General features: G+C 39.7%; 1 protein-coding gene across 1 annotated transcript in view; it reads left to right on the plus strand.

Annotated features, from left to right (window-relative positions):
- The first annotated feature begins 4,753 nt into the window (after positions 1 to 4,753).
- SLC24A3 (solute carrier family 24 member 3) overlaps positions 4,754 to 11,057 on the plus strand; it is a 66,058-nt gene continuing 59,754 nt past the window's right edge. Inside the window, exon 1 of the mRNA XM_011371329.2 lies at positions 4,754 to 4,882. Within this exon, the coding sequence (XP_011369631.1) occupies positions 4,754 to 4,882 (129 nt within the window). The remainder of the gene's footprint in view (positions 4,883 to 11,057) is intronic.

Raw genomic sequence — 11,057 nt, forward strand, 5'->3', positions numbered from 1 at the left:
GAAGGCACTATTTATAAATGTGTACAGTACAACATTCCTTTCACCCCCAAATCAGAGGATCTTCTCAGACATTTGTTTGAATCTTTACACATTGCTAAGGGTATGGTGTGGGTAAATGTTTTCATTCAGGTGGAGGAGGGTGCAGATAGAGGGCGAGGACCCATGCCCATCCCAGCAATCACCCAGTGTCCACCCCTTTTCTCAGCTTCCTCTGCACAGTGTGAGCACAAACCCCTGACATCGTATGGTCCCCACTGCGCTTTGATCACACTTCTGATCCTGTGAACAGCTAAGATGGTAGCTGCTCTCCACTTAAAGATCATTTCCAAAATGAAAATTAACATAAAAACTTGGGAGCTAATCTCTTCCCATGTTTTTGGCTAAAAACTATCTGGCTTTTTGGGTAAAGGGTTTTTGTTGGCTGGTTGATGTTACTAGCTGCCTTAGCCCCACAATTCTCTCAGGTCTCTGCCCTATTGTTTAACTCAGATCAAGTCAAGATGTGTTACTGTGCTTTAATTCGCAATTTCTTTAATGCAGGAGGGAAGATATCTTCCAAGCACACATTAAAGAAATGTTTTTGTGTTCAATTTGCCCTGGCTGCAAAATTGATTCATGCATATCACCTGCTCTCCCTACCCTGAGTCACAGAAATTACTTAAAATAGATTTCCTGATGGAAGAACTGGGGCCAGATGAGCCACACATAGCAACCAGTATTTTTTAGTATCACATTATGCCCTGAAGAGCAGAGTGTGACTCTGCATACATACCTGAGAAGGGACAGGGGACAGGTGCTTCCCTTCCAACCCACAGAGCTTCCATGGGTGGCGACCCCCACATTTCCTTTGAACATATACTCTATTATAAGTCAGGTTAGCTCTTGATATTGCAAAAGTCCCATTCTTTGTTAAACAGTAGGTAGAAATCTTAATTTTAAAAGTACACAATCCACACTTCCTCCCCTCTAACTCGATGAAGCCAGGGAAACGTGGGTTCTTCCAGGAATGAAACAGACAGCTCTAAATCTATACCCAAGCCTGTGGACTGAAAAATAGCTGGTTCTCCTGATTTTCTATCCCCTTTGTCTTCAGCATTTTAATTTCCTAGCGACTAGAGGGAATTGGAGCATCTGTCCCCATGATTCTATTACCAGTTTTCTGACAGCATAGAAAGCGTCAGTTTCTGCATCTGGTGATATTACAGACACCAAATGCTAAAGTAATAATGTGTGTGATTTTAGCCAGGGTCTTCCAAAAGCTTAAACTCCAATACATGGTCTAGGAGTCTGATTTCTTAACTCACATGACATGTCAACTTCAAACACAGAGAAGCCCCACGCCATTTTGGAGACCCTGAACACTGGACACTGGACACTGAAATGAACCCTCAAGCTTGAAGCTGTCCCTTTAGGTTTCCCGATTGATAAAATGAGGAAGTATTTGCCTCCTACATATATTTAGCTACTAACCCTAATGGCATAAATTAAGAAAAAAAAAATTTCAGCACCACTCTGGTTTGCATTTCTTTATATTGTCTTTCCAATGGACGGAATACAGAGATTGGAAGAAAGCAGGAATTTTCTGGCATGGTTCTATACAGTGTGCATCTTAAGCAGAGTTGGTGCTAGAAATTAATGGAGTAAGAACCACCATACTAGCAGTGCTTCTAATTGGCATCTGCAGCTCAAACACCCCCAGTTGCAAGGATCCTAAGGGCTGCCCATGCCCCCTGCTTCATGTCCAGACCCCAGTGCCAGGGTGAGGGCTCACGGCCACCCTACCAGTCTCTCGTTCTTTGTATTCCAATTTGACAGGGGTGACTCAGACCGGGGACTTCTGTCCTCTAAGCCAGCGCTTCTCACACTGCAGCGTGCATGGGGGTCACCAGGGCGTCTTGTTAAGATGCAGATTCTGATGCAGCAGGTTGAGAGAGGGGCTGAAAGTGCATTTCTAACAAGCCGTCCCGGACCACAGGAGTAAATAGCAGGCTGTGGAGAGCACCTCTTCAGCCCTCAGAGAGACGACTCCCTTTCTGTACTTATCAGGCTGAGATAGGAGAATGAATCTGGGAGCCACTTTAATTCTCCTGGGAAAACTCTATACATATAGCCTAGTTTCTGTCCATGATAATGGATGCAACAGAAAGCTCAAATAATCGAAATCTGCAGACAGCCTCAAACAGTGTTTTTGCCACTTCCTCTGTCCCAGTTCTTATCGGCATAGCCAGATGGACTGAGAGCCACCTTACCTTCCATCTCCTTTCTGGTGGAGGAACAATTAATTAAATGACTAAAAGCCAAGAACTAAGAAGGACTAGAGCCTCAGGGCTTCCCTTTCCAAAAACTAGATTAGGAAGTCTGTGAACTTCGATGAGAAAAAAATTACATCTTTACTTTTACTAACCACTGACATTTAACATTTCATTTCATTATTCATGAGGCAACAGACCATAGTTACATTAGCAGTACCTGTGACTTTGTCTCCCGTAGAAATGTAAGATATTTTTGTGCTATATTATAGTTATTGCAGAAATCTCAGCTCTCTCCATTCATCACTATGTGGAAATGATTAACTCTTTTTATAATAAGGTAGCTTCCTGGCTCTTGGTAATAAAAAGACACATGCATTACTATATCTCCATTTCTCAATGTTCTGGTAACAGGATTTCAATGAATTGGTTTCTTTTTAATTCTTTGTTATTTTATGCATTTTAATACGCAGTTCTGAAAAGCTGGTCATAGAATGTGAAGGGGCACATTGTACAAAATGTTTAATAACCCTGAGAATAATGTTGGACTATGAAAAAAAATGGCAGCTAGTGTGCTCAGCATTGTCAACACTAAGTAAATTGTTCTTTTAGATCAAGGATCACAAATGTATATTCCTGCAGGGCCCAGGTATATGGAATAAATGAGTGAAGTAGTCAGATCTAAGGAAAACAATAGCAGAAAGAAAGTAGTACACGGCAACTGACTCTTGCCCTTGGAATTGGGGGACAACAGAGTGGAGGAGACTATAGCAAGCTAAAGAATGCACGTCCTATCTAAAGAGGGCACCGCTGACAGCTCCACAGTGACACGAGAATACCCCCACATCGCCAGATCTTCAGATTTTTCCAAGAGAAGCCAAAGCCTTGGTGTTGTAGAAATCCTGCCCCCTCCCAAAATTGTAATGTACATGTTGGCAATTATTGCAGTTAACAAGAAACGAAGGGGAAAAAAAATCCGAGCAGGCAAACAACCAGAATAAAACAGCAGACAATATCCAGCATGAGGTAAATAAGCAATATAAAAAAAGGTTCAGCTTTTCCTTTGTGTTAAGAATATTTATTCCAGAATCACTAAACTTCCTATTTTATGCATATCCAGAGAAAGGCAAAATATTGTCTTAACTAACACCCAAAATCTAATAAGTAGGGTTTAGCAAATAAAAATATAGGGTACCCAGTTAAATTTCAGTTTCAGAAAATAAGCAACAAATGTATTTCCCAGGTAATATTTGAGATTATACTTATATTTTTTAAATTACTTATTGTTCACCTAAAATTCAAATTTAACTGGGTTTCTTGTATTTTATCTGGCAACTTTACTAATAAGCCAACTCCAAGTCGTGATGGAGCAGTTAATATTAAAATTAATATGTAATGTTAACATTAACAACTAACATTGTTTTTTGTTTTTTGTTTAAATAACGTTTTTACTGAAGTACCACATACATCCCGAAAAGTGCACATGTCATAACTACAGCTCAGTGACTTTTCACAGTTGAGCACACCCAGTAACCAGGACCCTGGTCAAGGAAGAGAAAAGTCCTGGCTTCCAGGAGCCCTGAGGCTCTTTCACACTCTGCCCAGGCCCCAGGGGAACACTATTCAGGCTTAAAACAGCATTGGTTAGTGTGCTCTGCTTGCGAACCTTATGTAAATAGGGTTGGGTTGTATTTTAAACTAATAAAACTCTGTGTGTGTGCTTACTCTGATTATTGGATTATTGTGTAAATCCATGTTTTGAGGTAAAGCAGACATTGCCAATGCCCCACCCATGACCCCTCACCCTTACCACTTCAGTTTCCACTGGCCTGACCTCCAACTGCCAGAACCTGCATTTCTCTATCTGAGGGTTCTCTTTGGTCACTGCCCCTGGAGCAGGAACTGCAGGGGATTAACACTCCTGGGAGCAGCCCTCAACCAGTTCCTGATGGGGTGGGTGGATAAATAGCCCAGCTACCCTCCCATTGGGTGAGGTAAGGGGAGAGGCATGTTCTACATGGTCTCCCTGAGCTCCCCACCAGGAATGCACCCCAGTTGCCCCTGAGATAACTTGCTTATTATCTTCCTTCCACCCCCTGCCTCACTTCCCCCACCCCCTAACAAGGTTTCCTAGAATCACCTCCCAAATAAGTTATGTGCACTAGAATCCTTGTCTTAGGCTCTATTTCTGGGTGAATCCAAGCTAACACATCCAGTTACATGAAATTACCCTAAATACCCTACATTTCTTCAACAAACTCATACCTAGTGCTAGTACCTAGTGCTGCTAAATGCAGTGTTAGGTGCTGGCACAGCAATGCCTGGCAGTGAATGCAGACTCTGCTCCTAGAGTGAGTGGGTGAAGGGCTCCACTAGCACAGTAGGCTGCAGTTCAGCATTTTCTTCTCTAAGGCAGAGCCAACTCCCCATGAATTCTGACATGTGTGAGAACACTGTAAGCTACCAAATTTTGAAAACCTAGCAGGCAATAATTTACAGATAACATGAAAACAACTGCACATAATGTTTTGGATGATGGAGAAGGCACTTCTGAGTCCCAGGCACTCCGGATCATTATAAGCATCCGTGGTTATTGTTCAGCACGATCAATGAAGAGCATTCAAGAGATTACTGTATGTCTGCACTGTCCTGATGTGGCCTCGTTTTTATTTAAATATCTCACCAGTAGTAGCTTGTTTACTTGTCATTTCTTTTCCTCACATAAAATGAGAGCTCAAAATGAGATTTCTTAGAAAAAATAAAATTAAAAATATGAATTTATTTTCTTGTTTGTGAAGATTAATAAGCAGAAGTTCATTGTATTTTGCAAAAGCACATTATTGTCTTTTTATGTGGCATGATTATTACTGATCATTTTCGACAGTAAACTTCTAGAAAGCAGGAGCAATTTGTATTTTAGTGATTTTTCCCAGGATCGAAGTATTTGAAAAGTTCGCTTGAATAATGAACAGACAATAGTGTCAAGACATCCTTGTGGGAGAGGAACTCAATTCAGGCCCTCACCTGTCCTAAACCCTAGTGCCACTGTGTGTCTCAGGTTGTGTGGGGGATACCCCAGAGCCCATCCTTGTTCCACATTGTGTGGCTGTAAATAGAGTTGGCTGTAGAAATTATGTCAGCTCAAAATCTTGGAACAAAATTCATGTTATGATTTTTCAAATCTCTTTTCCATGAAATTTGTGTGAAATAACATTTCTCTGAGTCGATAGCAGTTTTGTGTTCTATGTCATGTAACTATTATGGTGTTCTATCTGCCTCAACATTTTTTTTAAAAGACAGACTGCTCACAAGTTGAGAGTATTTGTGCTTTTTAAAATGTGTCTGCAATGTCAAATTCCATTCTTCATCAAGAAAGATCACCATATATATGTACACTATATATCCCCACATATACTATGTGTGTATATCATATATTTGTATTGAAAATCTGTATACAACTATTTATATATACACACATATTAATATACAGAAAACATATAGTTTTATCACTGACTTTTAGCCTCCTCGAAGGAGCTAGAATTCCAGAAGATTATCACTCCACATTTGAATAAAGGAGAATGTTTTTTTCTCTATTTTGGAAGTGTAGGGTTTTCTGTTTTCTTTCTTCCTTTCTTCTTTCCTTCCTTTCTTTCTTTCTTTCTTTCTTTTTTTTTTTTTTTTTTTTTTTTTTTTTTGCATTATGCCACTCTGAAACTAAATGAAATTATAAGAAGGAAACTAAAGCTGCACATTCGATAGAAAAAGTGTGAAATGCACTCCAGAAATAGAAAAAAAAATATCAAGATGAAATTCCAGCTGGGAGGGATTCCTAGAGCTATAGGGGGGAAAATAAAGCTTTTGGCTTTAATTTATGGAAGAGTTTGCCAGCAGATGGTCTCTTATAATCTGCACCATCTGTATTATTGATTAATGAGGTCAAGGGCAGAATTACTCACTGTTGGTTTTCTCCCAGGACCCCTGTTCTGGTCTCTTTGCCAGAATGACTTGCTTTTCTTCCTTGTAGCCATTTTACAAAGTACTAAAAAAGTACTGTCTTCTTCTCATCAATGTCCCCCCTGCTCTGGTTTGGGTAACACCTGCCATTAGATGCCAAGGAGCCTTCCATTTTGATCCCTCTCCGCCCATAAATATGTTCAGGGTCTGAGTCAAATGATTGCTAGCCTCCATGTCAAGACAAAAGATCCTTTAGCGATAAGCAAAGGGAACCACTTAGACCCCCAAGTATCAGTGTATTCACGTTTGTGGGGAAAAAAACATTTAGTCACCAAACAATAAGTTGTATTGGTATTGGGGTTTTTTTTTAACTAAACTAACTAAACAGAGAAGTTTCAGTTTCATTTAACTGACTTTCTCCTAGAATATGTCTATACTATATCTGTATCCATATCTGAGGTCCTTATGGTAACTCTTTTCTACTTTGATTGCTTGCCCTGAATCTCATTAAAGCAGTATATTTTTAAAGTTGAGCTGTGGTCACTGCTTTTTTGTCTCTCACCTTCGACCCTCTCCTCCTATGGCTACTATCTCTAACATACCTGCCTAATGGCTTCAAGTCATGGAGAAAAGAAAATCTCCAGGAGGTCATCAAAAATGGGTGTGTGCTTTTCATCCTTGTCACCAGTGAGGCGTGGTAGCATAGTGTGTAGGGAGAGAGGCTTGAGACCCAGGCTTCCTGGGTTCAGATCCCAGCCCCTCTCTACTACTAGTGTACAATCTTGGTCAAGTCTCTCTCTTGGCCAAGCCCATATTGCTAGTCAGTGTGGGTGACAGTGCCCACCTTATTAGGTTGCTGTATGATTGAATGAGATAACTCTTCATGATCTCTTTATTTGCAAGAAGTGTCACATAAATATTTGCTATTGTGAACAGTTAAAGCAACCGGGCACACATGCAGGGCTGCCCCGTGCAGAGTGAGTGGGGCCCGGCTGTGCACATGTGGCACTGCACCACTAGAGAAGGTGCAGAACTAGTAAAGTGTGGCTATGTGTGAACACAAGGCTGCCTCATCCTGTGGAAGGGCAGAGTTAGTAGGGCACTGAGATGCAAGCATGCAGAGCAGCCCTACTCAGACCCTTCTCTGGCAACAGACAGTTAAGCAACAGGGCACACCAAGCATGCACTGAACAGCCCTGCCCCCACCAGGCGGCCCCACCCAGATCAGAAGGGCAAGGAAGCATGCAGACACCAGGCTGCCTCACCCAGGACCCACTCTTTCAGACTGAATGACACACCAAGCATAGCACCTGCCCACTCCAACTACAACTGATCTGCCAAAACTATCTGACACAATCTATACAGAGACCACTCTTTCAAGACTGAGAAAGATAGCTGTTCCATATAACCCATAGGAACAAACACAGAAATTCAAACAAAATGGAGAGACAGAAGAATACGCCTCAAATGAAGGAACAATAAAAAAATTCCAGAGAAAAACCCTAATGAAATAGAAATAAATAATTTGCCTGATAAAGAATTCAAAGAAACAATTATAAAGATGATCAACAAACTTGAGAGTATAGTAAAGAACCAATCAGGAATGAAGAATACAATAACTGAAACGAAGAATACATTAGAAGGAATTGACAGCAGACTAGTTAATACAGAAGAACAGGTTAGTGACCTGGGAGATAGAATAATGAAAATGACCCAATCATAAAAGCAAACTGAAAACAGAATTTTTTAAAAATGTAGATAGGTCTGGGAAAATACCAAGCATCCTAACATTTGTATTATATGGATTCCAGAAGGAGAAGAGAGAAAGAGGCAGAAAGAATATTTGAAGAAATAATGGCTGAAAACTTTTCCTAATGTGGAGAATGAAACAGACATCCAGATCCAGGAAGCACAGAGAGTTCCAAACAAGATGAATTCAAGGAGACCCACACCAAGACATATTACAATTAGAATGGCAAAAGTGAAAGATTAAGAGATAATCCTGAAGGCAGCAAGAATGAAACAACAAGTCACATACAAGGGAAACCTCATAAGGCTTGATTGCTCAGAAGCAACTTTATAGGGTGAAAGGGGGTGGCAGGAAATATTTAAAATTCTTTTTAAAAAAGGAATTTACAACCTAGAATACTATATCCAGCAAGGTTATTATTCAAAATTAAAGGAGAGATAAAGAATTTTTCAGACAAGCAAAAACTAAAGGAGTATATAACCACTAAACCAGCCTTACATGAAATGTTAAAGGGTCTTCTTTATGCAGAAAAGTAAAGACCACACCAGAAATAAGAAAATACGGGAAAGAAATGTTTGCTGTTGTGGTGAATGGTTGTCACAAAAAAAGTAGGTAGAGATGGATATGAGGTCATGGCTACAGCTCTTACTATAGTTATCACAGAATCATCAATGATACTTTAATTTTCTCTAGAGCATGGAAAGAAATTATTTTCCTGTTTGATTCCTTCTTACTCGTCCTCCAGTTCATTGCTTCTACAGAAAAAAATTGGTTTTGCTAAGTGTAGGCTCTGAATCTAGAGTTGAAATTTGATGATAGTCTAGGCATTGAAAACTTCTATTTATAAAGGGATAAAATAGATCACTATCCATCTGGATTTGACATCTTAGACGTAGTGCAACATGTTATTTCTTGCAGCAGTAAATCTAAGTGGATAATTTGTATTATTCTTTTTTACTTTAGTTTTCTTTTTTATTAAAGCTATATATACACAGAGCTTAAAGAGACATACAGCTCTAACAGGCTTATTAGGAAAGAGAGCCATCTTTTAGACCCAGCAACACCAGTTTCCCACTCTTCTGAGACAGCTACTTTCCACTAGTTTGGTTGTTCCTGCTATTTGCTCAGTATCTCTAAATAACATGCTTAGATGGCAGTTACTTGATTATTTTAGTTTCAATCATTCTCCAGTGACCTCACGGTATGGAAGAGGAGGGCTTAAGTTTCCTTCAGCCTCATCCACTCCTACTCCTCAACCCTTCATTCTTCCCAAATAGTTATATCATAAATTTAGTTAGACAGTAGTCTATGTTTAATTTATTATGACTCTGTGACCACTATTTACAGCTGAGCTGTTAATACACAATAATTCATTCATCTTCCTTTCCTTCACAACTCTATTTTCCCTGTGGTTTATAATTATCTTTTTTTGTTGTTCATTTGCTTAATTTTCTCATTCCGTTCCCAGAGCTCTCTCATCTCCTTTCCATGGACTCAGAATTATCAGATAGTCTGTAAATTTTATCCTTTTGGCATCATTTCTTCTGAATCTTCTGACATGCTCTAATCTGCCTAAGTCGTTCTCTAAGCCTGATTCAAAAGTTTCATTTTGGAATCTTCTTTTTCTGTCTTTTTTAGAATCTTCCTTAGCCACCATTCTGGAAACCTTCTTCACTCATTATTATAGATTCTTAATGTGTGGTATAATGGTTTATTGTAACATAATTTTATGGAACTTCTGTTCTTCAAATGTTGGGTCTCGTGTTTTCTGAAAAGGTGCGAAGCGGACAGTTACGAGTCTGCTTCAAACAAGGGAGCAAGTTTGAGGATTAAATCTTCATCAGTCTTTCAGTTATCCTGATTTTAGACCTACCTTCGTGCCCACTTCTAGCACTTTGCTTACTTCCAGCTGAATGACCAGTCGTTCTGCTTTCAGCTTCCAAAATTTTGTTGCTCTTATCTGCTCTTCTAGTCTCTTTTTCTTATGGGTTTATGTCTTGTTTTAAAGAATCCCTTTCCTATTATCTTGTTACAGTATAACTAGAAGGAGCAAAGGTAATGGTATGTGTTCAGTCTGCCAACATTAACTAAAAGCCCAAGTGACTTTTTAAAGAAATTAAAAATTGATATTTTCTACATGTTTTAAGTCCATTTACCTACTTATAATAAATTGAGTAAATATTCACAACCTTTTATGACCTGCTGGAAAATGAATAATCTAGTCCAATGTAATCTATTCTGTAGCTAGTGAGTGATGACCATAGGTTCTAAGAGTTGATGATAAAAGGAGAGAATGATAAAAGGATGAAAAGTATTTCACATTTGTTCTAAAGTGATTTTTGTAGTGCCTCTTCTTGACAACCCCTTCATTTGTAATTTAGATCTGCAAATACGAAACCTAATAAGGCAAAATTAGCAACAGAAAATATCTAAGTGTTCGTATAACAAGTGGAAGAATTTGTTAATGGAAAGAGACTGGACTCATTATTCATTTATGATTCTATTTAAGTCATATCTTTCATGTTATTTGAATCCAGAAAGCCTTCTCTGGTTTGGCGTTGCCTGATCTTTTCTTTGTAGACTGACACTGATCTTTTTCAGGGAGAGAAAAGGCACCAAAGGTTGCCTTGTCCCTGGAATTCCTTTTTCCTATTGTCTTTGGTGCGGCATGTGCCTGTCATTGGCCCAGCTGAGAGTTGACATTTGCTTTGTCCTTTTTCACTTACCAGGCCAAGGACAAAGACAGCCAGACATGTCTTGTGGCCATAGGATAGCTGACACTTTTCTAGGGAGGCAGGAGGGAGTTGTGAGTGACAGCCCAGGAAGCACCTCTGACATGGTGGTGTGGACTGTCCCCAGTTTCTTTGTGAGGGTCTGCCAACATGGATCTGCTCTAAAAATCAGAGAAAAAAAAATGCGAGGCATCCTTCAAAAAGAGACTTTAAAGAACATACCAAGGAGAAATGACTCTTCCTCCAGAATAAGGGTCTTACCTTGGCGTCCAGGGCTCCCTCTCCTCCCTGTCCTCTCCTCTGCATGATGCCCAGTCCTGGCTCCTTTGTCCTTCTTTGTTGAGCCACTTTCTCCTACAGGAAATCTGGACA

Source organism: Pteropus vampyrus, unplaced genomic scaffold, assembly GCF_000151845.1.
Source record: "Pteropus vampyrus isolate Shadow unplaced genomic scaffold, Pvam_2.0 Scaffold7, whole genome shotgun sequence".
NCBI lineage: Eukaryota > Metazoa > Chordata > Mammalia > Chiroptera > Pteropodidae > Pteropus > Pteropus vampyrus.